The sequence below is a fragment of the Mustela lutreola genome, chromosome 14 (genome assembly GCF_030435805.1).
Source record: "Mustela lutreola isolate mMusLut2 chromosome 14, mMusLut2.pri, whole genome shotgun sequence".
Taxonomy (NCBI): Eukaryota; Metazoa; Chordata; class Mammalia; order Carnivora; family Mustelidae; genus Mustela; species Mustela lutreola.
In genome coordinates this window covers 6696458-6723480 of record NC_081303.1, presented here as the reverse complement: position 1 = coordinate 6723480, position 27023 = coordinate 6696458, and the positions used below count along the sequence as shown (strand labels likewise).

The 27023-nt window shown below is 39.7% G+C and overlaps 1 protein-coding gene across 7 annotated transcripts in view; it reads left to right on the top strand.

The window, feature by feature from the left end:
• RGS7 (regulator of G protein signaling 7) overlaps positions 1–27023 on the top strand; it is a 501886-nt gene that overhangs the window by 357176 nt on the left and 117687 nt on the right. For 6 of the 7 annotated variants that reach the window (XM_059145951.1, XM_059145947.1, XM_059145950.1 and 3 more), the window contains 2 exons: positions 14522–14628; positions 19584–19635. In XM_059145951.1, the coding sequence (XP_059001934.1) occupies positions 14522–14628; positions 19584–19635 (159 nt within the window). Of the gene's footprint in view, positions 1–1007; positions 1283–14521; positions 14629–19583; positions 19636–27023 lie in introns of those variants that run through there. The other variant, XM_059145952.1, reaches the window with a different exon arrangement.

Here is a 27023-nt window from a genome sequence, read left to right as displayed (position 1 = left end):
CACCATTATATATATATAATGGTGAGTAGAACAGGTCACCCACTTAACTTTGGGTGTATTTTGGTCTCTTAGAAGAAACTACCTCCCAAAATTTTAAAGAATGAAAAACATATATAAGGGTAAACACAATGAAGGGATGGAATATGACTTTAAAGATGAGGGACGCCTGGGTGGCTCAGTTGGTTGGACGACTGCCTTCGGCTCAGGTCATGATCCTGGAGTCCCGGGATCGAGTCCCGCATCGGACTTCCAGCTCTATGGGAAGTCTGCTTCTCTCTCTGACCTTCTCCTCGCTCATGCTTTCTCTCACTGTCTCTCTCTCAAATAAATAAATAAAATCTTTAAAAAAAAATAAAGATGTAAAAAATTTTTTTTAATTTCTAAGAAGGAGTTGATAAGGTAAGTTGGTTGGGATAATAAAGAAAAAGAAAGTGGAGAGAATTTGCTTGGGCTGGAGACTAGATCAAGCCCGGTGCTAGATTTACGTGTACTTTGATCTATTAGAAGAAGTTTTACCCCAAATTTTTTAGAAGAAAAAACCCTATGTGTATACAAAAAATAAAGTTAGATACAATGGATAAAATATGACTATAATAATGAAGGTCCAAAAAAGTTTTTTATGAAAAGTATTAAGATAAACTAGTTAAAAAACGTTAAAAGAGGAAAGGGTAAAAGTTAAAAAAACATTTAGCAGAAGATCGAAAAATAAAACTTTGGAAAAAAATTAACTGTGAGACCAAAATATCATGGGGAGAAAGCCATGAGTTCTGTGCTTTGCTTTCTCCTGCTCTGGAATTCCGCTCTTCTCCTTGGTAAGTGAACTTGGGTTTGGCTGAATTTCTTGTTGATCTTCTGGGGGAGGGGCCTGTTGAAGTGATTCTCAAGTGTCTTTGCCCCCAGCAGAATTGCACCGCCCTTGCCAGGGGCCGGGCTAAGCAATCTGCTCGGGTTCGCGCTTGGAGCTTTTGTTCCCTGAGCACTTTCCGTACACGGGAATGAAGATGGCGGCTGCCCAGTCTCTGGCCGGAGGAGCCGAGAGCTCAGGGCCGCACTCCTCAGTGCGCCCTCAGAGAAAATCCCTTAGTCCCTCTCGTCTCCCTGGTCTCCAGCTGCGCTCCAAGCTCACCCAGCCTGTGGCCAATGTCTCTGTCTCTGGCACACAGCTCTGCCTGGAGTCTCCGAACCCCACAGATCCCTGCACTCTTCCAGGTTGGGGTCTCCCTGGATCTTGTGGGGACCCCACTCACAGAGCAGCGGACTTTGCCACAGATTATGGTTCAAGGTAACCCCAAGCTGAGAACTCACTCCTCGGCTCTGTCTCTGTAGCTGGCTTCTCCGCTCTAATACCTGCGAGCTCTGTGACACTCAGACACCCCCATCCTTCTGTGACCCCGTGGGGCCTGAGGCCACACTGTCCCCGCGTGGGCTTCACCCCAGTTTAGCCTCTGGGGCTATGTCCCTCAGTGGAGCAGACTTTTAAAAATCCTGATTTAGTGCTCACTTGCTCCACCACTTGCTGGGAGCCGGCCCTTCCCCCTGCGGTCTATCTTCCCGTCGCTTTGGATTCACGTCTCTGCTGGTCCTACCTTTCAGAAAGAGGTCGATTTTCTGTTTGTAGAATTGTTGCTCTTCTTCTCTTTGATCTCCTGTTGGATTTGTAGGTGTTTGGAATGGTTTGATAAACTATCTTGCTGATCTCCTGCTACCTGATGTCGTCTCAGCCTGCTACTCCTCCGCCATCTGGACTCCTCCCCAATAGTTCATTTTTGCCCTTGCTTCCCTTGCCTTTGGCGATGCTTCTAGGAAGAAGTTGCTATGGCTGAGTTCAAAAAGGTTGCTGCCTGTGTTCTCCTCAAGGATTTTGATGGATTCTATCTCACATTGAGGTCTTTCATCCATTTAGAGTCTATTTTTGTGTATGGTGTAAGGAAATGGTCCAGTTTCATTTTTCTGCATGTGGCTGTCCAATTTTCCCAACACCATTTGTTGAAGAAACTGTCTTTTTTCCATTGAACATTCTTTCCTGCTTTGTCGAAGATTTGTTGACCGTAGAGTTGAGGGCCTATTTCTGGCTCTCTATTCTGTTCCATTGATCTATGTGTCTGTTTTTGTGCCAGTACCATACTGTCTTGATGATTCCAGCTTTGTAATAGAGCTTGAAGTCTGCAATTGTGATGCCACCAATTTTGGCTTTCTTTTCCAACTGTCCTCTGGCTATTTAGGATTTTTTCTGGTTCCATTTAAATTTTAGGATTATTTGTTCCATTTATTTGAAACAAATTGATGATATTTTGATAGGAATTGCATTAGATGTGTAGATTGCTTTAGGTAGCATAGACATTTTTACAGTATTTGTTCTTCCAATCCAGGAGCATGGGACATTTTTCCATTTCTTTGTGTCTTCCTCAATTTTTTTCATGAGTACTTTATAGTTTTCTGAGTAAAGATTCTTTGTCTCTTTGGTTAGATGTATTCCTAGGTATCTTATGGTTTGGGGTGCAACTGTAAACAAAACCAAAACCTTCAGTTTGCTTCTCAGTCTCTCATGGTTCATCTCCCCCTCTGATTTCTCCCAACTCACTTCTCCTCTCCATCTCCCCATGTGCTCCGTGTTATTCCTTATTCTCTACAAATAAGCAAAACCATATGATAATTGACTCTCTGCTTGACTTATTTCACTCAGCATAATCTCTTCCAGTCCCGTCCATGTTGATAAAAAAAAAAAAAAGTTGAGTTTTCATCCTTTCTAATGGAGGCATAATATTCCATTGTATATTTGGACCATATCCTCTTTATCCATTCATCTGTTGAAGGGCATCTTGCAGGAGCCTCCATTTTTTATTGCACCTCATTAATAGCTTTTTAAATTTCAACTTAGTTAGATTTTAGTTCTTTTATTTCTTCAGAAAGGAATTTTATTTCTCTAGAAAGGGATTCTGTAATATCTCCCATGCCTTTTTTGAGCCCAGCTCGCACCTTGATAATTGTTATTCTGAACTCTAGTTCTTGACATATTACCAATTTCCATATTGATTAGGTCCCTAATACCCCATCGGTATTGCCTCTTATTCTTTTTTGTGTGGTGAGTTTTTCATTTTCATGAAATGAAAATGAAAATGAAAAAAAGTTTTTTTCATTTTATCCAGAAAAGAATAAATGAATGAGAGAATAAAGTACTAAAAGGGTGGCAAAAACCCCGGAAAAATATATGGTAACCAAATCAGAAGAGACCCAAAACTGGGGAGGGAGGTGGCGAGAAAGGGGGAAAAATAAAAATTTAAAAATTTAAAGAAACACACACACACACACACACACACACACACACGACTAGGCCAGAGCTACCCACTTGATTTTGGGTGTATTCTGGTGTCTTAAAAGAAAGTACCTCCCAAAATTTTAAAGAAAGAAAAACTCAAAAAACGGTTTTATTTATTTATTTGACAGAGATCACAAGTAGGCAGAGGGGCAGGCAGAAAGAGAGGAGGAAGCAGGCTCCCTGCTGAGCAGAGAGCCCAATGTGGGACTCAATCCCAGGACCCTGAGCCGAAGGCAGAGGCTTTAACCCACTGAGCCACCCAGGTGCCCCCAAAAACTCAAAATTTTAAAGGAAGAAAAACTCAAACTCAAACACACACACACACACACACACACGTGTGTGTATATATATATATATATATATATATATATATATATATACACAAAAATAAGGGTAAATATGATGAAGGGATAGAATATGACTATAAAGATGGAAATTTTAAAAAGATTCTAAAAAAGGAATTGTTAAATTGGTTAGAAAAAGAAAAAAAGGAGAGATGAGTCTCTCTAGGCTGGAGAGTAGAACAAACAAAGCCATGTGCTAGATTTAGGGTATATTTTATCTATTAGAAGAAATGTATCCCAAAATTTTAAAGAAAAAAGAATACCTATATGTATACCAAAAAAAAAGGTTAAATTCAATGAAGGGATAAAAGATGACTATAGCAATGAAAATTTTAAAAGATTTTTTTTAAAAGGTATTGTTAATTGGAAGGGGAGGTGAATCATGAGAGACTATGGACTCTGAAAAACAATCTGAGGGGTTTGAAGTGGCGGGGGGGCGGGGGGGCGAGGGGTGGGAGGTCGGGGTACCAGGTGGTGCGTATTATAGAGGGCAGGGATTACATGGAGTACTGGGTGTAGTGAAAAAATAATGATACTGTTATGCTGAAAATAAATAAATGAAAAAAATCACAAAAAAAGGTATTGTTAAGATAAAGTAGTTAAAAATGTTAAAAGAGGAAAAAGGAAAAGTTAAAAAAATAAGAAAAAAATAAAATTAAAAAAAATTAACTTTGCAAGACTAAAGGATTGTGGGAAAAAATCCATGAATTCTATGTGCTGCTTTCCCATAGTTCATTGGTCAGTAAACTTGGTCTTGGGTGGATGTTCTTTCTGATCTTCTAGGGGAGGGGCCTATTGCCGTGATTTTCAATTGTCTTTGCCAGAGGCGGAATGCACCATCCTTGCCAGGGGCCAGGTTAAGCGATCTGCTCCGGTTCGCTTTTGGGAGCTTTTGTTCCCTGAGCGCTTTCCGTACCGCTTTGGAGGACGAGAATGAAGATGGCGGCCGCCCAGTCTCCAGTCCCAGAGGAGCTGAGAGTCAGGGCCGTACTCTTCAGTGCGCTCTCAGAGAAAAGCCGTCAGTCCCTCCCGTCTCCCTGGTCTCATCTCCCTGGTCTCGGGCCACGCTCCGAGCTCACCCGGCCTGTGACTGAGCGCTTCTATCCTTGGCGTGGGGCCCATTGGAGTCTCCAAACCCAGCAGATTTCTTGCGCTGCTCCTCCTAGAGGAGGAAGGAGGGGGTCTCTCCAGATCTGTCACCTGTGGGGTCTCTGCTCGAAGTGCTGTGGCCCGACGGTGCTTCAGATCGTGGTTTAAGGTAACCCCGAGCTCAGAGCCACCACTCGGCTCCGTCTCTGCTGCCGGCTTCCCTGCTCCGATACCTGGGGGCTCTGCCACACTCGGACACCCCCGGTCTTTTGGTGACCCTGCAGGACCTGAGGCCACAGTGTCCCCGCGAGGGCTCCACACACACCACCCCCCCACCCCCCGCTTAGCCTCTGGAGCGACGTCCCTCAGTGAAGCAGACTTCTGAAACTTCTGAATTTGTGCCCTGTTGCTCCACCGCTGGCCCCTCCCCCCACTGTCTATCTTTCTGTCACTTCAGAGTCACCTTTCCGTCCATCCTGCCTTCCAGAAAGCGGCCGGTTTTCTGTTCCTAGAATTGCTGCTCTTCTTCTCTTCCATCTCCTGCTGAGTGTGTAGGTGTTCAGGTTTGATAACCATCTAGCTGAACTCCTGGGACCTGAAGCTGTTTCAGTCGGCTACCCCTCCCCTGTCTTGCTCCCTCTCCTGGAAGACTGAACTTCTTAATCCCCTTTACCAACCCCCTCCTCTCTGGTCACCATCACTTTGTTCTCTGTAGCTGTGAGTCTGTTTCTGTTTTGTTTTGTTTTGTTTGTCCATTTGTTTTGTTTTTTAGATTCCACACATAAATGAAATCGTACTGTACTCGTTTTTCTCTGACTTAATTTCACTTAGTGTAATATTCTCTGGGTCCACTCATAACAAACGGCAAGACCTCTTACTTTTCTTGTGGCCGAGTAATAATATTCCATTGTGTGTGTGAGAGAGAGACAGAGATGGAGATTACATCTTCTTTATCCATTTGTCTGTGGATGGACCCGGGTTGCTTCCCTATCTTGGCTATTGTAAATAATGCTGGTATGAACATAGGAGTGCATATATCTATTTGAATGTGCTTTTGGTGGTGGTGGTGGTGGTGTCTTCGGATAAAGACCAGTAAGTGGAATTGTTGGATTTACAGTTTCAAATGATCAATGTAGTGAAGTGCAGGGCATGAATGGAAATTAGCCTGAATGTTATCGCAGCGATTCAGCCAAGAGATGCAAGCTTAGGTTGGTGGTGGCCGAGGGGGCATAGATTCTGGAATTGTGAGGAAATATTATCAGAAGGTGCTCCAGGACTGGATGTGATAAGTGAGGGAAAGACAGACATCAAAAACAATTGAAGTGTTTTGGCTTGAGAAGCTGAATGACAATCACTGATATCTCCTGATCTGCGGAAGACTGCAAGAAGAGAGGTGGGAGATGAAAGTCAACCATTTCCGTTTTGCCATGATCAATGCAAGATGTTTATTCAGTATTCAAGTGAAGATGTCACACAGCCTCTTAGAAATACAATATAGGAACTCGGGGGAGAAGTGGAAATGGAAATTTGTGCAATGACTGTTAAAAGAATGTTTATCACCTTGGTGTTGATGATAGTGAACATTTTTTAAAATTCAGATATCTGAAATATCTAAAACTAAAGGATTTCTAATATGGAGCAAAAGCCGGACAATCTTGCTCAAAGTCCGTCCTTGGACTGTTGCCCCACAAACTGCTGTGCTGTCTCCAGCAGGTGTGATTACGGAAATGTTGTCCACAAAGACTACAAACCCACTGAGGTTCAACCACTTCTTATTATGTGTCTCTACAGCATCTAGAATTTCTTGATTTGAATTCTGGCAGTAGATATGTCTACACACTTTATTAGAAGAAACTTATAAAGCCATATATTTTTAGATTTTATCTTAATCCTTTAAGAACTTCTGCTGTTTAAATTCTGACTTACTATATGAAAATAGGGATTTTTTTCCCTAGAGGTTATTAATCCTTTAATTAGCTCATCTGTATTTCTTCATTCTGGTTTCAGAACCTACCTTGTTCTCACTGCTCTGCAATACTTAATGATTTTTTGTGGTATTTGAAATTAAAATCAGATTACTGATAGATAGTTATGCCATTTTGGAGTAGCAAGGAGAACAATTATTTTAATGAATGCGTCTCATTTAATAAATTTACCCCCTTTGGTTTCCGAACTCTGTTCCTTATAAGGGACCATCTTTATTGATTAAATCTTGACATGTATTGTACATTAGAATTCAAGTACTCCCAGAAGTTGCTTGTTTGCAGGTTTGGTTTCCAACACAGACATAAACCACCGTATATACACAGACATAAGAAAATGGAACTGATAAGTACATTTGTTTATGTAAAGTGAGATTCTTATTTTTAAAAGAAGACACCAGATGGGGCGCCTGTGTAGCTCAAGCAGTTGGGTGTCAGAGCCTTGATCTCCACTCAGGTCTTAATCTCAGGGTTGTGAGTTCTGGCCCCACATTGGGCTCCATGCTGGGCATGGAGCCTACTTAATAATAAAAAATAAAATAATAAAATAAAAATTAAAAAGGACACCAGATGATAAAGATGATCTAGAGAGTTTCAGACATGAATTCTGATGTCCCAAACTCCGTCCCCATTGGAAGCATTCACTTCTGCAAAATATATATTAAAGGAAATAATGTCTGATTTTGTTTCATAATAACTATGACTGTTTATATGATCAAGGCTATAGCTTTGAAATTAATCTTTTACTTGATCATGGTTTAAATACATTAATGAATAGTAATTTTTTAAAAAGGAGATGCCTTTAACAGGTATTATGAGAAACTATGTTTTTTATTCTTTAGGGGCAACATTTGATTTTCAAGCCAAACTCATTCATGCCATTTTGTTGTGTGGGGTGAGTTACTAGTTATTCCCATATCATGCCTGAACTTTTACAACTAACTTTAGAAAATGGATAAATAGAACATACACATCAACCCAGTTGCTCTTTATTTGGAGTAAGTATGACATTTGCTCTGTGCACACAAAATTCTTTACCATAACAGCCCTAGATCATCATGAGGATTGAGTTTTAAGCAACTGAAGTTCAAATAGAGAATTGTATTTTATAATGTACATTTTTCATTTTTGGAGTATTGGCCATGGACATGGCAGAATTATCTGCAGAAGGAAGAAAAGCTAATTTCCCTTTGACACAATGTGACAAAATGAGGATGGCAACATTTCGGCCATGACTTCCAGTTTGCAAGTTGTTTGCCCAACATGGAATCAGAATTGGGAAAAGTTTAACAATCCAGCCCTGCATTTATGGATGCCGGCTCTAAGGTCCAGAGAAAAGATGACTTGTTCAAGATATGCAGTCACAGAACTACAGTGGGATTAGAATTCAAAGCCCATGACCCACAGTTGAGCCCGTTTCTTCTCGATACACGTGTGCTTGCTGAGTAACATGTGCTGTTACTGATTTGAAGCAATATATGCTATGGAAACCCCCTGCTGTTAAAGTTAACTCAACGCCCCACCGTCCTTCCAAATCAATCAGCCTGCTAACTGATTGGCATAATGCATATGCCAAATGGAAATTTGGCATAATGCATGCTGAATTTTGGAAGGAATGATGCTTTCCACAATAATTTATTATTGCCTTGGCTCTTGTGATTGTTACCATTTTCTTGCACCATTCTTGGATGAACTCAGAGTGACTCCCTCTCATCTGAATACCATTCTATGCACCAATCACGCATGTAAATCTAACAGTCTTGTTAGGAAGCAGTGCATTTTGTACAGTGATAGAAAACCCAGTTATTCAGAGGGATGTACTACTTGTGAAATGAACATCCTGATATCATGTAGTTATTATGGAACACAGATTTTTTTAAGGTTTTATTATTTATTTGAGAGCAAGAAAGAGAGAGGAGGGCCGAGGGAGAGGGAGAATCTCAAGCAGACTCTGCGCTGAGCACAGAGTCTGACCTGGGGCTCAGTCTCACCACCCTGTGAGCGTGACCTGAGCTGAAGTCAAGAGTCAGAAGCTTAAGCAACTGAGACACTGGGTGCCCCTTATGTGACATAGATCTTAAACCAGTTCTCCATAACAATAGTGCATAGATCTCTCTCTCTCTTCTTTTTAAATTTTAGCTTTGCTCTTCCTATTTAAGTAATTTCTTAAGGTGTCATACCTCCTAATCTTGGACATGTAGACTATTCTCTGCATGTCCAATAAGGGCAACTGAGCAAAATATGCTTCCCTAACAATTCATCTGTCTTCTCACTGCTTGTCCCTGTGATTCCTTCTTCACCATTGCTTCTAAGCCTTCTCAGCTCACTGTGTCCTCATCTGAACCAGGAGCTTTCCCAGTGGTATCTGGCATTGTCGGGTTTTAGATCGTAAACCCAGTTTGCAGAATATATTACCTTTGGAAATCTTTCTTTGTAACTATGATACCCAATCTTTGGGATTTGAGGTAGCGTTCTTTGCTGTCGAAGAAAAAATGGAAGTGTTTTCCAGAGTGCATTCATCATCTGCACACCAAAGACCCCCAGTCAGATCACCTGGAGGACTTTAAAGATGTTGGATGGTGAGCATTGTACACCTGTAAGCTTCAGTCAACACCAGCTACTGGTTTCCTTGTCGCCTTAGCCCTGGACTAAACCAGACCAAGGGCCTCCTGAAGTGTCCTTTTGTTTAAGGATCAACTAACTGATAATAACTCAAGGTTATTCTATTATCATCGTTTTACAGATGAGTACCCTGAGGCCCACAGAGTATAGATCTTTTGCCAAGTCACACAGCCAGCAAGTGAGGGAGTCAGGATTTGAACCCAGGCTGCGGGCTTGCACCATCTGGCTTCCTCACCTCTGTGCTCTGCTCCTTTGTTTGGAAATATTACTTACTTGTCTTAATGACGTAGCACGTGCTCAAAATTGATCTAAACTATGCTTCTGTTTTTATTTCTTCCAAATAGAACCTATTTTATCTTATCTATTCTGGATTGCCCGTGTTAATCACTTCTACGTCCTGATGATTGCTAAAAAGCAAGTAGCCCTTGATTTTTCTATGTGGAAATGGTGCTTTAAAAATAAATAAATAAATAAAAAGAAGGAAAGCCCAGATACTTAACTTCTTTCATTAGCTCTTACTGCTGAGAATATGGACTTACATCAGAAATTCCTAATTATAGTAAGAGTTTACTTCTCTTTGGCCCTGGAGAATAAAATGTGCTGCGTATCTGATTTTTCCACATGACTCATCTCACCTTTTCAAGCGCCAATTCTAAAAAAAAAGTTATAATATTCTGAAGTATTTCTAAAGTGACCACTTCCCTGTCTTCTTCAGCAGAGGGTAGTAAACTCAACAAAATCTTCATGATTCAGGACCACCATGATGACTGCCTGTTATTTTACAGTTCAGTAATTTACCTCTGTCTGTCTGCTTTTTAGCCTTTTCTCTCTCTAATGTCATCAGCTGTCATTTTTTTCTATTATGAGCAGATTTCCTTCTAAAATATTTATCTCCACACACGAATCATATTGACCCCATCAAGTAGGCTGTGTGCTAATAACAAAACAATTCCATTTGCTAACAGACAGAAAATAAAAATAAATAATGTGTGATAGGAATAAAAACATTAAATTTAGTGAGTTTTGTTTTATTATTTTCTTGACTCAGAGGCATTTTTCTGTCACTTCAAAGTTATGGACTGTATTTGGGAGGACTGAGGCTGCCAAGAATTAGACCTCAGGATAAGGTCCAATAATAAATATTACTGGGTTTTGAAAATATGTTGTAAGTATAGAACTGAGTATAGAAATTTAGCACCAGAACAACACAAGCCTATTTTACAATATGCTTTTCATCCTATTAACTTTCTCAAATTGTGATTCAAAAGTAAATTACGTTATGCAGAATTCTCTTTGCTTTTCAAGGGTTTTGATAATTCTCTTGCTCCAGGGTTTGGGGTAAAGTAATGTGCTGAATACATCAGGCTTAACAAAGCTCTCCTCGCAGAGTAACAGTTGTTTGGAGATGGATTTTTATTTCTCAGTTTGTTCATGGCTTGACTGTCCAAGAGAAAAATAAAATGGGACTTTATGGTAGGTTTGTCATTGAACTTTATTTAGCTGTGTGGGTGACGTGAGTAAGACATGTACAAGATTAATTAGTGATTATTTTGCCGAGAAGCAGAATGTGGTGGAGCCATCTGGTGTGTCGTTACTGGGAAGGGCGACCTTGATGGATTACTCATTAAACTCTTTCAACACTTTGTTCCAAGACTGTCAGCGGTCCTCTGGATTCTTACTAGGATAAGGCTGTGCCGAGATTCAGAAACCAAGGACCACAGGGAAGTGTAGCTCTGTCTTTATCCCCAGCAATAAACAGCTCAGCCTTGAGAACACTACCCCATGCCCACTCTTGGATCTCTCAGCGGTGTGTATGCCATTAATCTCACTATTACTTCTTCCTGTAGTAAAATGCCTACCGCAACCCCACCTCCAGAGCTTAGAAAAGTATCTTGGGACAAGATTATGAACATCTATCTGCCTTATCTTGGAGGAGCTGAACGAGCCACTCATCACAGCACAGAATAACTAGTTTCATCTTGTTTCATGCAGCACAACATTTTTCATATTTTTGTTGTGCCGTGGATTCATAAATTGACTTCTTCACTCATTCAGCAAATATTGGCTTAACAGCTACTTTTACTTTCGATGTGCTAAGTGCCAAACTTGCAGTTCGAAGTAAAGCAGACGCTCCACCCTGACTTTGCCTCAAAACATTTCTCTGGTCCTAGAACCAGGTTCCCGGTGGTCCTGTGACAAAGCACATGACTCCTCTGTGATCTGATCGTGTATGGTTAGGGCTACGTGAGGGAAAAACCAGCGGACACGGACCCAGCCCTCTAGAAATGTATGATCTATCTAGTGTATCAGAACTAATGTACAGATATGATCAGTAACTAATATGATCAGTATCTAATGCATAGATACTGAATCAGTATCTAATGCTTATATTCATTTGCTTCTATTTTTTTTTCTACAGCTTCCTTATATTTTCCCTTCACTATGTTTTTCTAATCCTCATCAGCCCTTTAGCCGCACCCCCACTGGTTTCTGTTGTTTATTTTATTTTAGTCCCACTCATTCCTATGATGAGACTTTGGCAGCCTTTTACTATTTATCTTCCTGGGCATCTCCATCTTCCTTTCTTGATTCCATTCTCTGCAAACTGTCTCATGGGCCATGACGCCATTCCGTTCCTGGAAAGTAGTGCTGACAATACTTTCCTAGGCCACAGACCACCAGGAGTGCCACAACTAGAGCCGGTTCTGAGGAGACAGGCGGGCCCCCTGACTTTGCGGTCCTGCCACAGAAGCAGCAGGTTGCTCTGACTACGGCCGCCTGAGCGAGACCGGGAGCAGCTGCTCCTTGTTATGGGCCGGCAGTCCTTACACATTCTCTCGCTATTTCAGTTGTATAAATAATCCACACACTCACACACACGCATACACACAACGCGCACACACATGAATAGGTGCGCGGCTGGGTAGGATGCTATTGAGGACTGCCAGTTTCTCTCCCTCAGCCTAGTTGAGGCACAAGTGTGCGAGTGGATTTCCTGACAGCACTTTGGATGAAAGTGACAAGAATTCATGTGTATGAATGAATACACATGATGCTTAACCGCTACCCTCTGTTGACGGCCTCCCGTGCATGGGGTGCTATTCCAACTTCTTCACGTTGACTCTTGTTTCATTCTCATACCAACCCTGCAAGGTGGTTTTGGTGCCTTTATTAATACATGGGAGAGGCGCACAGAGTTTAAGTAACAAAGGCTAGCGAGTATCTCCAAATGTTTTGTTCTTCCTACAACACCCCACTAGCTCCTGAGTTTCAGCAAGAGTCCAGAACATGGGGGGATGTAACTGTAAGCAGCACAGGCTTTAAGAAGACCTTGACTTTGAGCTAAAAGGATGCAGAATATTGGATGATACTGATATTTTATCAATATCATTGATATTTATGATCATATATAATGATATATATTATTATGATATCATTTATTATATCATAATATCAATTATAAATATATCAATGGTAAATATGTCATTTGGTATATTTGATAAATGTATCAATGATAAATATATCATTTATATATATATGGTGAAAAAATTGATCCTTTGTAGCAAAGGAACATTCTTTTCAGGGAGCGACATAATCGGAAGTGTGGATAAGTTGACAGCTGGGAACCTTAATAACAGTCTTCCAAGGGCATGGCCAAGAGGTTGATTGACAGTTCTTCTTAGTGACAAGAACAACACAGTGAGAGGCCAGAAGTAGAAGGAATTACCAACTGAAGTGTTTACAAGATGCTGGATAATAATTAAAAGGGACACCATGGTACCTCATGGCAGAGAAAATTTAATTTTTTGATAAAATTAAAAAATAAAATCTGTTTTTAGCCCACATCAGCATGGGAGGGTGGAGGATAAGGCAGGGTACTGTAGCAAGCTATCCAGTGACGGACTCAGTCCTGGCTGGAACATCAAAGCTCTCCAGGATCGCTTGTTGGAAAAACAGGTAGAGCCACACATTCCTGGAACTACTGAAAGAATTCTCAAGTTAAAGAACCACTTACTTGTCTAAGAAACAGAAATACATCCATAAGTAAGCTGCATATAAAGATGCAAAACAGATCCATCAATCTAACTTTCTGACGGACTGAAAAACGATTGTGCATAGGTCCATGGTGCATAGGTTGTGCATAGGTCCATAGGTGCATAGGTCAGGAAGCTTTATATTGTCCCCGTATGAATGCAATAGGAACTCTGACGAAATTTTATTAAGCATTTTAAGGGAAGAAATGGCTGACTACTATAAAAGGAGTATGAGTATCATAGTATTATGTGCCGACTGTTTCTTGGCCTTCTGGAAAAATGTAGTCTTTTCATTGTCCAATAAACCTCGGTGTCGTCCATATTGAGAACACTTTCTAGAGAGTGGTAGAAACCAGAGCAGTCCAGACAGGCACACGGCCAGAGGAGCAGCTTAATGGGCGCTTAGCACTCACATAATGTGGCATAAATCGTTCGTCGTGCCTTAACTTTCACTGATGACATCGTGTGATAACGATCCCTGCCATTAGAAAAATTGCCAGTAGTATTGGATTATCCATTATGTAGGCTGGGCATGATGCAAGTGAGAACACCTTTAAAAAGTTTAAAGTGCTAGGGGCACTTGGGCAGCTCAGGCGGTTAACTGTCTGCCTTCAGCTCAGACCATGATTGCGGGGTCCTGGGATCGAGCCCCACATCGGGCTCCCTGCTTCTTCTTCCTCTGGCTTGTGCTTTCTCAATCTCTCTCTCTCACAAATAATTCAATAAAATCTTTTAAAAAATAATAGTTTAAAGTGTTATATAAATGCCAAATATAATTGCTTGTGGAAGACTATATTAACATTTAGCGAAATATATCCCTTCTATAGAATGAAGGAGTCAGATTCTGTGATTTCAGAATAGCCTTCCAGTGTCCACCTTCCATAGTGGTGTGCTCTCATGTGCTGGTCATCCTGGGTGTGGCTGGTCATTGCACACTCCTAGGAACCAGAATCACCTTAGTACTCCCTGTGGGAAGAGCTGGAGAAAGAAAAAATTCAAAGCCAAGTTGTTTAGGATGCCAGGAATTTGGATGCAAGAATGTGCTCAAAAAGGAGCAAGATAAAATTCTACGCTCCCACAAATTAACATTTAAAAAAATGTTTGTGTACATTTTTGCTTGTTTTCATGAAACAGTGGAGGCGCTGCATTTGGGAACATTAATGGCTGCCCATGGCTATTTCTTTCCAATCTCGGATCACGTCCTCACGCTCAAAGATGACGGCACCTTTTATCGGTTTCAGGTAAGTTTAATGAAAGTATTCCTTAACGCTAAAAATAGAAGTCTGCATTCTGTTTGCTGATTGTTTTTACAGAAATTTTGGAGACATGACTTATTTTATTTGACTTAGTCTAGTTAGATACTAGTTAGTGTTAAATATAAGAAATCAATAAGCAGGGAAAGATAGAACGTGCTTGGTTATGATGATTTGTGAAAGCTAAATTATGTGATGATTGAAGTTATGTTTTATATTAAAGCTTGATAAAAATCCTCTAGAGAGTGGTTTGCTGGAATTCAGGACAAGGAGAGTTCTTCACATGTTAGCTGCCTTAGCTCCTGGGAAGGAAGCTGACAAGTGTCACTGACTCGGTTACACTCTGGAGCTCTGTCCCTGATATAAGACTGCCTTCAGTCCAAGGTCATTTTCAGATGAGGCAGTTGCTCTTATGCTTTCAGAAGTGATTGTGGACTCTGATTTTGGTCCTTGAGCATGTAGCTGACACTCGAGTTCATAGTGACTTACCTGAAGTAAATTCTACATTTCATTGGGCAATATAGTTCATTAATAATGGGCTGGGGGATTCTAGCCCATAAAATTAAGACACATTTGGGGCGCCTGGGTGGCTCAGTGGGTTAAAGCCTCTGCCTTCGGCTCAGGTCATGATCCCGGGGTCCTGGGATCGAGCCCCGTATCAGGCTCTCTGAGAACCTGCTTTCTCCTCTCTCTCTCTGCCTGCCTCTGCCTACTTGTGATCTCTGTCTGTTGAATAAATAAATTTAAAAAAACCTTTAAAAAAAAATTAAGACACATTTAATGCCAGAGTTCGAACCCTAGCTTTTAGGTATTTTTAGAGGATTCTTCCTATCGTCAGGCTTTTAGACATTGGAGTATGCTTTCTCATTTGTTCTAAATATTATTAGATTTTCCCTGTCTAAATAAATGACAAAATAATAACTTGGCTGCCAAAGAACTTCATTGGACAAACAGAGAACAAACAGGGAATATGTTTTAAAAACATTTAAAGACCTTTGTCTTCTAGAACACTCTCTGCCACTTCCTCAAGAACTTTTTATCCAAGGCAAATAGTCACAGGCCTTTATGTACTGGATAGCTAGGAAATAAAGCATTCTCTTGAAATCACGATATCGGCCTAAGTTTTCAAGCAACAGAAATTAGTTAAATTAATTAATATTAAAAGGCTTTAAAATAAAGGAACATCATCCTTTATACAGTTAAAGTAACTTACGGTCCTAAAGTAGCTTTTTTTTTTTTTTTTTTTTAAGATTTTATGTATTTATTTGAGAGAGAAAGTGAAAGAGAGATTGAGCATGAAAGGGAGTAGGGTCAGAGGGAGAAGCAGACTCCCTGATAAGCAAGGGGCCCGATGTGGACTGGATTCCAGGATCATGACCTGAGCCTAAGACAGTCGCTTAACCCACTGAGCCACCCAGGCACCCCCACCAAAGGGAAATTTTAATAAATAAAATTATTAGTGATAAGTAAAATATTTATATATTTGCAATACTTTTTTGATTTTTTAAGGTAATTACTTTTCTGCTACTGCAGGATTACATTTTCCATATAATCTTGCTTTCTTTGAAAAGGTTTTAGAGACTAATAAAAATCTCACAAATTCTGAATGAAAAGATTTTTCTTTTTACAAAAATAACAGCTTTTATCTATCTTAACAATCAGTGGTACAACTAAAATCATCTCTGTGTAAAAAAAAAATATCAATGAGAGAAGCATTGGATATAGTTTGTTTATCTCCAGAGAATTAACTAATTTAAAATTGTTCGTTGGGATGCCTGGGTGGCTTAGTCAGTTAACCATCTGCCTTTGGCTCAGGTCATGATCCCAGGGTCCTGGGATTGAGTCCCGCATCAGGCTCCTTGCTCAGCAGGGAGCTTGCTTCTGCCTCTGCCTGCTGTTCTCTCTGCTTGTCCTCTGTCTCTGACCAATAAATAAATAAAATCTTTGAAAGAATTTTTTTTTTTCCTTAAAGCAAACTAGCTCAGACATTGACCCAAAGTTTGTGGTGATGTTTTGAGTTAACCTAATCTGCAACCTTTAACTCTGCTCTTGTCGTCCCCAGACTGAAATCTGTAGGCAGATAAGGTTTACATGGCTTAGTCATGGTCACGGGTCAAAAATGTGCAGGGTTGGGAATGGGCCACTCTGTATTCTGGAGGAAGTAGAGACTGTTTTTAAAGAGCTTTAGAACAAGACAAGGGAATGAGTGCAAGTGGTATAGGCAGAAGTTTAACAAGTTTTCAGTGTGCGTAGGCAGATGATAAATAGTCTTTCAAATTACATTAATTAATGTTAAATATTAAATGTTAAATATTTTAATGATCTATTTACATTTGAAATAGGCCCTAAATATGCCGTATTTGTAAATCTAATAAATATAAGATCTTAAAACTGAGATTTAAAAAACAAACAAAGGGCACTCCAGACAAGTCAGGGATAATTGAATTCTGCCTTCCTGTCTGTGAAGGCATTAATCAGTTTATATTTGATCAGCCCTAATAATGGAAAACACATTATTGTTGTCCAAGGTGACCACTTCCATTTTTGTGTTGGTTCCAAGCAGCAGAAAGTTCTCTATTACGTTGAGCTGAAATTCAGCTCCCTGGGAGGATTTTTAAAAACCATGAATTAAAATGGGAAGCTTGCACTGTCATGTTTACTGTTCCTCCCGTGAATGACTGAGATGCTAACCATCATTAGGAATCTGAAGAAGCTTCAGGGCACGAGTTTGAGACAAACAGAACTCTTCATTTAATCTCATTGATATGCCGCAGTATGTAAATTTGTCTCAATTTCTCAGCACATTTTTAATCTTGTGATTTCTGTATTTATTGTAAACTTGCAATTGTCTAATTATCCTCTTTTCACTAGCTGGAATTGAGATCTGACATGATTCTCCAGGCCCCTTCATGACTTTCATTACATTAGCATACATGCAAAGGTTATTAAGTAATGGCTAGATCAGTTTTATCATAGCTAAAGAAGCCAACTGTGAAAAAAAAAAAGAGAGAAGCTCAGACATTAAAACATCCTGGAGTCTACTTGAACTTTTAAAAGTAAATTTTTAGGGCACCTGGGTGGCTCAGTTGGTTAAACGACTGCCTTCGGCTCAGGTCATGATCCTGGAGTTCTGGGATCGAGTCCCACATCAGCCTCCCTGTTGAGCAAGGGGAGTCTGCTTTTCCCTCTGCCCTCCTCGCCTCGTGCGCTCTCTCTCATTCTCTCTCTCAAATAAATACATAAAATCTTTTTAAAAATTTAGAAAATAAAAATAAAAGTAAATTTTTAAATTTTAACACACGATAAGCATTTGTCACTTAAGTTCTTTTTTACTAGAAATTAAAATATTTCCTAGAAAAAAATCTTGCAATATTTGTTGCGAATGTTGGTTTTATGGCACTTCCACATAATATCACAGCACAAAATACCTTCATTCTTTTATTTTTAGTCAGGAAGCCCTCACTAAAGTAAATGATAGAAGAATAAAGAAAAATGATAAGAATGCAGCTAAGAACATTCCTCATGGCTTTGAGAAAGAAGTATGTGTCTGACCAGTCTGACTAGAATAGATATTTTAAAAGTTAGATACGTGTACACACACACACACACACACCCTCACAAAATAAAGGGGAAAAACCTTTTGAAAAGTACCTCATAGACTAGCGGCCCAAAAGACTTCAATTACTTTGTCTCCTGTGGTTCCCATAAATCCTGGCCCAGTTTTACCCGCAAAGCTCTTGATTCACATGGAGATGGGGCCATAGAAATCCTTGATGTCTTCCTTGTCCACTGCTCCCACTCTCCCCACCCCACCTAAATTCTTGTTGTCATTTTGTTCACATGTGTAACATCAGCAGATTTCTTCATTATCCTGCAGCAATTCCCAAGAAGGAGTAGAGGGTAAATCACAATCCCAGGGAGTCCCAAGCAGTTTGAAAAAGCTTTCCCTCAGAGCGTCAAATGGTTCTCCCCAGTTATCCTTTCCTTCTTGAGTATGCCTCTTCCGGCGGGAGACTTATCCAACAGTTACTCAGAGATCTCTTCGGCTATGCTCATTACACACGGGTAACTGATATAAGTGACTAATAAATATGATTAAGCCCACAAGTTTGACATCTGCAGTGACTTGTTTCATCATCATCAAAGTTTGAAAGAGTAGACAGGTGGTCGACCATTTGCCTCTTGGTCTGGAACCTCGCGTGTCCATCTTGTGGGCCTAGAAAACCCCTATGAGAAAATACAAAATGTTGATGATACAGGGCTTTCCTGATCAATTTCTTTGTAGTTCTGCTGGTCAGTTTCTAGAATTTCACCGAATGAGATTTCTGTCGATCATGAGTCACATTAATCAACTAAAATTGATTAAATTGAAACAATATTCTAATTGTACTTGATTCTACAAGTAAAATTTGTTTTTGAAAAGTCACCTCTGGTTTCTGCAGTTTAAGAATTTAAAGCAATAACTGTTTTTATGGAGAAATTTTTTTTTTTTAAAGAAGACAGAAAATTTGCTTAAGTCTAGTTGAGTGATGTTGAGAGCTGCCTTATATAATGAACAAAGCCAGACAAATGATTGCCAGATTTTAGGGAAAATTGTGATGCTTGAGCATGGATCTTCTGAAGGCAATAATGAAAGACTTGAAATATTTGTGATATTTAAATATATTTCATCCTGAGTCTTGCTGAATTTAATAGTTTGCTTTTCATCTTTTAAGTACCTCCTGGTACTATACACATGTGGAGACTGAACAATTGTTCAGCAAAGTAAATGGGGAAGAAAAGCCTTACACAAGGCCTCTTTGGGTGCTTTTCCTGGATTACAGAACATGCATTATCTGCAAACCATTCTGGGTAATTGCTGAAGAAGAACACAACTCGAAAACCAAGATCTCGACTGACTTCATGTGTATTTAACCTGGGTTCCACTTCTTTTTATTCCACAGACACCCTATTTTTGGCCATCAAATTGCTGGGAGCCGGAAAACACGGACTATGGTCAGTGCAATATCTCATTTTATTACAACAGCTACTATGTATAGATGAACATGTGCTCACATTTTATGGCTTTGTAACAGAGAAAAGAAAATCAGAGCTATCAGTATGGGACCAATATTTCGAACATTAAATTTGTGGATGGCTTCGTTTGGAAAGGGTTAGTCACAAACCTGGTGGCAAATTTTTCCAGGGTTTAGTGCCCCATGAAATCATTTAAAAAAAAAAAGAAAGAAAGAAAGAAAGAAAGTTTCTTCTGAATAGGTTAAAGAGCCATAAGCAAGCTTAGAAAGTTCTTCTTATTATTTCTGTAGCATCTTGGTCCGCTAGAAAGAGCAATAAGGGGGCTCAGAATTCCAGAGTGTTCAACTTTCCTCTCTCACTTAGCTTTGTGATTTGTGGTAAATCCCTTGACTTTCTGGGGCTCCGTGTTTCTCACGGTTATTTCAGGCACCCTCTGATTCTGTAGGTATGTTAAACACGGAGAGGTAAGGAAAAGGAAAGATACAAGAGGAAGCTTAACCATGATAAATCACGTTTAGTGATATTAGAATGAACTCCTTTCAACAACCATGATTTTAGTTAAGCCTTTCAAGGAAATAGGCCCCTAACAAGTACCCACCTTTTCATCTTTTCCTCCAGGGTAAAACTGAATGGTTGTAAAATGTAATTTCTGCGAATATTTTTTGAGGACTTTTTCCCATGTCAAGGGCTGTTGCAGGTACTGGAGTAACAAGGTGACCCTGACTCCACATGGTTGGGGAACTCATAGGCCAGATGAGATGAAAGAATGATACAGAAGGAGTTCCTGTAGAGTGCTGAGTGACTGTGACAGGGCATCGGCAACATTAGGTACACGTGTAAGGTCATGGGGACTGGCCTTACTCCAGACATCCCAGGCGGATTTCACAGAAGAGCTGAGAACCATTTAAATTGGATTTTAAAGGAGGAGGGAGACTTGTCAGGAGACAATGCAGGGAACCCATTTGAGGCAGAGGGCCAGCATGAGCAAGGGCAATGAGAAGCTTTGTAGCCGTCTGGCTTTCTTTAGCATTGCTCTTGGACAGACATGTTTGTAAGAAGACCGTAGAAAAATCCTTGAAAACCAATGGATCACTCCTTCATTTTTGTCATCTCGGAAACTTGAGTTTCATAGTTCATCTGAGATTGATCAGGTGCCAGTCAGAGATTCAAACTAACATGGAAAACAACCCCAAAACTAGAATATTTATAAATGAATAGAATAGTTGATTCCAGCAGTGAGAAGGCTGATTTATTCATTCATGGCACACGTTCTTCAAAACTGAGGCCCTTAGAGAAAGAAGGTGTTTCTAGAAATGGCTGCTGGCGTATGGGGTCTGAGCTGGAGAACTTTGTGGAGATTTTGCCCAACCTGGGATATCGCCTGAGAGCTGTCTCACTAAAAAGTATGGAATTCTAGTGGAGGAAACAGTTGGACGGCTGAGAAGAAGGCCTTAGAGAAAGACCCACATGCTGGCAGGCCAGACGGATCTGACCTCAATGCTTTCACAGCCTCACGCCAACTGTATGACTTTGGCTGAGACCCGTACCATTTCTGAGACCCAGTCTGCTCACTTTTCAAGCAGAAATAATAATACTGACTTCCTTCAGTTGTCTAAATAATCCAAATTAATATGCCTGAGGGAGCTGGAATCGCTTCTCTCATATTCAGTCAATCTGAACCGTTTCGCGCTCCTCGTGGTTATTGCCTGGCTCGTATATTGCCTCTGCTCCTTGCAGAAAAGCAAATTCTTCTTCTCCACGTTTTCTCTGCACATCTTCCGTGTTTTCCACAAATATGTTAGTGTTCCCAATAACAGCTCGTGTTTCATTTCACAGTAGATTGATGGTCCAGCGCGAAGCCTGAGGAGATGGCGTGGCCTAACAGCAGATCAGTTCCAGAACATCCCTCCAAGCCAGTCATCTCTCAGTGATCAGAGTCATTCAGTTTCCCATTAACTCCTGCCATGTCCATGTCAGAGAGGGAGTCGTCTTCTACTTTATGCCCACAGCTGGAGTGCCTGAAATTTGTTAACTAACCGTAGATGTAGCCTTGAATGATTATATTTGGGGTTTTTTGGTCCTGAATGAACATACACCGGCTTGTGTCCAGGTTGCTTGGATTATATACAAGTGAAGAATAAAGCAGTTATTCAGTAGGAGATTATGGGGGGTAAAGACCAGAAGGACATGATAATGATCTCGGATCCGTACCGCTCTTGCTGGCGATGATGCTGCATCTTCTTTCATTTTTCTCCTCAGGCACACGTAAGTCACAGCAGCAAGACAAATGACCTAGCTCTGAATCCCCTCCCACCGTGTGTGTAAAGAACACTGGCAGGAAATGGGGACCCCAGTTTATAAAGGCGGTAGTGATGCCATTGGGCTGTGGAGCCAAAACACAGTGGTTACTCAGACTGTCTTTTGTAAGACCACCTGGGGGCTGGCGGGAGTTTCATGCCTAAAGCACTTAGCTTAAAGCATGTTTTCTCTGCCTGAATTAGGATCCCAGGCTCTGTCTCCATCACCAGGCTGAACTTACCAAGGAGGTTCGATGCTTTGGTCTCATGCTTTTCCATGCTTACCTTGGTCTCATAGGAAAATAGAACACATTGATAACGTGTCGTGCCCAAGACAAGCCAGTGCGGACTGCAGGTATTTTCCTGTGGTATTTTTCACCCAAGTACAGAAAGCATTCCAGTCCAAGACCGTTAAAATGGAGTCAGGAACGGACTTCCACAAGCAGGCCTGCGGCAAGAATGCCCCAGCACAGAGGCCTCGCAGTGAGGGCCGGAGGACAAGGCCCAGGGTAGCTCGGGAGAACTGTTCTGAGAAGTAGTAGCACAGCAGCAGTGTTGCAAACGGTAACAGAAGCCGTGACGGGATTTTTACTGCTGTCTCTAGGCACACACATTCAGACAGCCCCCTCCCGAGGGCGGAGTCTCCAGTGTTCAAAAAGGACTAGCACCCCAAGTAATCAGGATTTCCAGGAAAGACAGGAGCTGATTCTAGCTGGATGACTCACCCACCCAATCCTAACTCTCTTGGAGCCTTTCTTATTTAGTATTTCTGTCTTTTGTTCAAGATTTGTTTGCACTAATTTTTATTCTTCTAATATTATATTTAAGTAATTTTTTTTTCCTGATTGTTAATGGTCTTTTTGGCACTCCCTTCACTTCTGCCCCCTAGGGACGTACCTCACTCATGTCATCCTAGGGGTAATGTAACTGAGACCAACACATGACAGTGGCAGACAGACCTTTGGACAATGGAAATTACTGAGAACTTTGCTTTTGGTTGTAGGATGACGATTTATGCCTCAGAAAATATCCAACAAAAGGTCTGTCCTTCCTCCAGGATGAGGTGAAGACTTTCAGGCCTATGAAGACAGAGTGTCTTTTTGATCTCCTCCCCCTTACGAACTAGATAACACTAAATGCCGCTTCTCAATACATGCTAAAATAGTATTAAAAAGAACCTGAGAATTCATACACTTTTCATAGATACAGTAAGAGGCCAGCAGAAGAAAGTGTTCTAGTTGGCCAATCACAGCAATTAATTCGTTGCTGATGAAAATGATCACAGCAGTTTTGATATAAATAGTAATTTTTCCTTCAGGGACAGATTTTAAGTTGCTCAGTTACCTTTGATAGAAAGATTGCTATATCAAAAGTTCTGAGTTTTGGGGAGGAATGTATAATTAATCAGAGAGATCAAATACACAATGAACCAATTTAAAAGAACTGCGAAGTCAACACAGAAGCAAAACCAAATAGCATTTACGGCTTCAGAACTGTGTCTTAAATGTCAGGTGACTGGCGAAATAACAGTGCTTTAAATGATTGTATATTGAATATTTAAAAATGGAGAATTCAGGATGCTGGGGAAAATGAGAGATCTTCACTTTTCTAAAAGCAGCATTATTTAATTTTTGACCTAAAACATTGCAAAGCTTTCCGATGAATACATTCCCATTAATGAAATTGTAGAGGGGAAAGGGAGGTGCTTCAGCTTCATTCTTTTGGGAACTTAATTTATATGTTTATTTTATAAGAGTTTTAATTTAAAAGCCTCTGCAATTCTACTTCATAGTCCTCCGTAGAACTCCCAAAGTCTCTGTCATTCAGTTTTTACGAATCTATCCTGGTATATCTATTTTTGAGGCCAGATGTTAGTGGCTTAGTTAGAGAAGAGATTTTTTTTTTTAATATCTAGTGTTTGGAGTGGCATAAAATGATTAAACAGAATGTGCAGTCCCATAAACCACCTCAGCCCTACTCACACGCTTCTGTATTATTAATACGTTACATGAGAGCGGTGCATGATGAACCCATATTGATGCATTATTATTAACTAATGTCCATAGTTTATGTTAGGGTTTAATCTTTGTATCGTACACTCTAGGAGTTTTGACAAATGTATTACAAATGTAATCACATGTATCCACCATTACCGTGTCCTACAAAAGAGTTCGACTACCCTAAAGATTCCCCGTGCTCTACCTATCCATCCCTCCGTTTTCCTTCCTGAACCCCAGGCAACCACTGTACGTCTTCCCATATCCATAGTTGTTTCTTTTCCAGAATGCCATAGAACTGGGATCATCCGGTAGGCCGCCTTCTCAGACTGCTTCTGACACTCAGTTACGTACATTGATTCCTCCATGTCCGTGCATAATCGGATGGCTCACTGCTTTTTAGTCATGCGATAGTAGTCCATCGTATGAGTATACCAGCTTGTTTATCCGTTTACCAGCTCAAGAACATCTTGGCTGCTTCCACATTTGGTAATTACGAATAAAGCCGCTGTAAACACTAGTATTCAGTTTTTGTGTGGGCATTAGTTTTCAGCTCATTCAGAGAAATCTTTGGGAGAGCTATCACTGGATTATATGGTAAGATTATGTTTAGTTTTGTGAAATAGAGTCAAAAAGATTTCCATAGTGGTTGTACCATTTTACATGCTGACCAGCAATGGATGAGAGCTCCTCGCCAGTATTTATTGCTACAGTATTTTGAATTTTAGCCATTCCAATAGATGTGGTGTCTCATTGTTGAAATTTTTAATTCCCCAGTAACATACTATTTTTTCATATGCGTATGTGCATATGAATATTTTTCATATGAATATTTTTTCATATGCATATGTGCCAAGTGTCCATCTTTTTTGCTGAGGTGACTGTCCAGATTTTTGCTCACCTTTTAGTTGGGTTGTTATTTTCTTACTGGAAGTTTTAAGAATTCTTAGCGTGTTGTGAATATCAGCCCCTCATCAGATATGTTTTGCAAAGATTTTCTCTTCGTCTGCAGCTTCTGTTTTCATTCTTGAGTGGTGTCTTTTACAAATAAGTTTTAAATTGTAATGAAGGCCAACTTATTAATTTTTTTTCTTTCATAGATTGTGCCTTGGTTTTTATCTTAAAAAGTCATCACCAAACCCACAGTCACCTAGATTTTCTCCTATGCTCTCTTTAAGGAATTTATAGTTTTATTTTTTACATTTAGGTTTATGACTCATTTTGAGTTAAAACTTGTGAAAGTTGTAAGGGCTGAATTGAGTTTCATTTTTATTTTCTTTTGCAAGTGGATGTCCAGCTGTTCCAGCACCATTTATTGAAAAGATTATCTTTCCTCCATTGAATTGCCTTTGCTCATTTGTCAAATAACAGTTGGCTGTATTTGTGTGGGTCTATTTCTGGGCTTTCTCTTCTGTTCCATTGATACATTATCTATTCCCTCACCAACGTCATAGGGTGTTGATAACTGTAACTTTATAATAGGTTTTTGAAATTGGGTATCATCAGTCCCCCAACCTGGTACTTATCCTTCAGTATTATGTTACATATTCTGCATCTTTGCTTTTTATATAAACTTAAGAATCAGTCTTTTGTTATCCACAAAACTAACCTGCTGGGATTTGACGGGGTTACAGATCAAGCTGAGAAGAATTGACATCTTGACAATATTGAGTCTTCCAATCCACGAACATGGGTTATCTCTCCATATTTAGTTCTTTCTCCAGTATTTTTCATCAGCATTGTGTACTGTTTTTAGTAAAGGTCTGGCATTTGTCTCACTCTGTCTCATTTGTTTCACTTAGCATAATGCCCCTAGGTCCATCTATGTTATCATCAATGGCAAGATCTCATTCTTTCAGTGTTTTGCTGAGCACTGGCAAGTGCAGGTTTCTAGTTGTAGAATGAATAAGTCATGAGAACAAAAGGTACAGCATAGGGAAGTGGTCTGTGGTATTCTAATAGTGTTGTATGGTGATAGATGGTAGCCACATTTGTGGTGAATAGAACATAATCTTTAAACTTGATTCATTATTTCATACACTTGAAACTAATAATATAGTGTGTCACTATGCTTTAAAATTTTTCCACTAAAAATAAAATAAATATAAAAAAATAATTTCATATTGGCTAGAAGTCAACATAATAATATTTTGCATTATTAGTCAAACAATATGTTATCATTTATTTATAAATGATATATTACTGGAAAAACATCTGGTACCCATTTTGTTAAATTCTTACCTAAGTATTTTTTTTTTTAGCACACTATTTACATTTGTATGTTATTATCAATGGTACTATATATTTGATTTCTATTTCCATTTGTGTGTGTGTGTGTATTATATATTAGAGTTTTTGAGATGTTCTTTACTAAGTTGAGAAAGTTTCCTTCTATTCCTAGTTTGTTGAGAGCTTTTGGGGTGTGTGTGTGTGTGTGTGTGTCTGTGTGTGTGTGTGTTTAGTGAATGGGTGCTAGATTTTGTCAAATTCTTTGTTGGCATTTGTTGATAAGATCATACAGTTTTTATATGTTAGTCTATTGATGTGATGGGTTTCATTAACTGGCTAGTACTGAACTTATAGAATATTAGGAATGACTCCTTTTGCCTCTGTTTTCTGAAGTAATTGTGGGGAGTTGGTGAAAACATCTTAGCTTGGTACTTTCTGTTCTGGTAGGTTATCAATTATTGATTCAACTTGTTTAATAGATATAAGCCTATTCAGATTATCTTTTTCTCCTTGTGTGACTTTTCGTATATTGTGTCTTTTAAAAATTGGTATATTTTACGTAGGTTATCAAACTTGTAGACTAGAGTTGTTTTTAATGTCCTTTTCCTATCTTTTCAAAGTCCATGTATCTACATGTCCAATGTCCATGTAGTGATTGCCATTTTTTGCTTACATTAATACTTTGTGACTTCTTTGTTTTTTCATTAGCTTAACTAGAGGTTTATCAACATTGATCTCTTCAAAGAACCAGCTTTCGATATTGTTGAATTTCTTTTTTGGTTTCCTGTTTTGGAGTTCATTGATTTCTGCTGTAATTTTTTAGTGTTCTTTTCTTCTGCTTGCT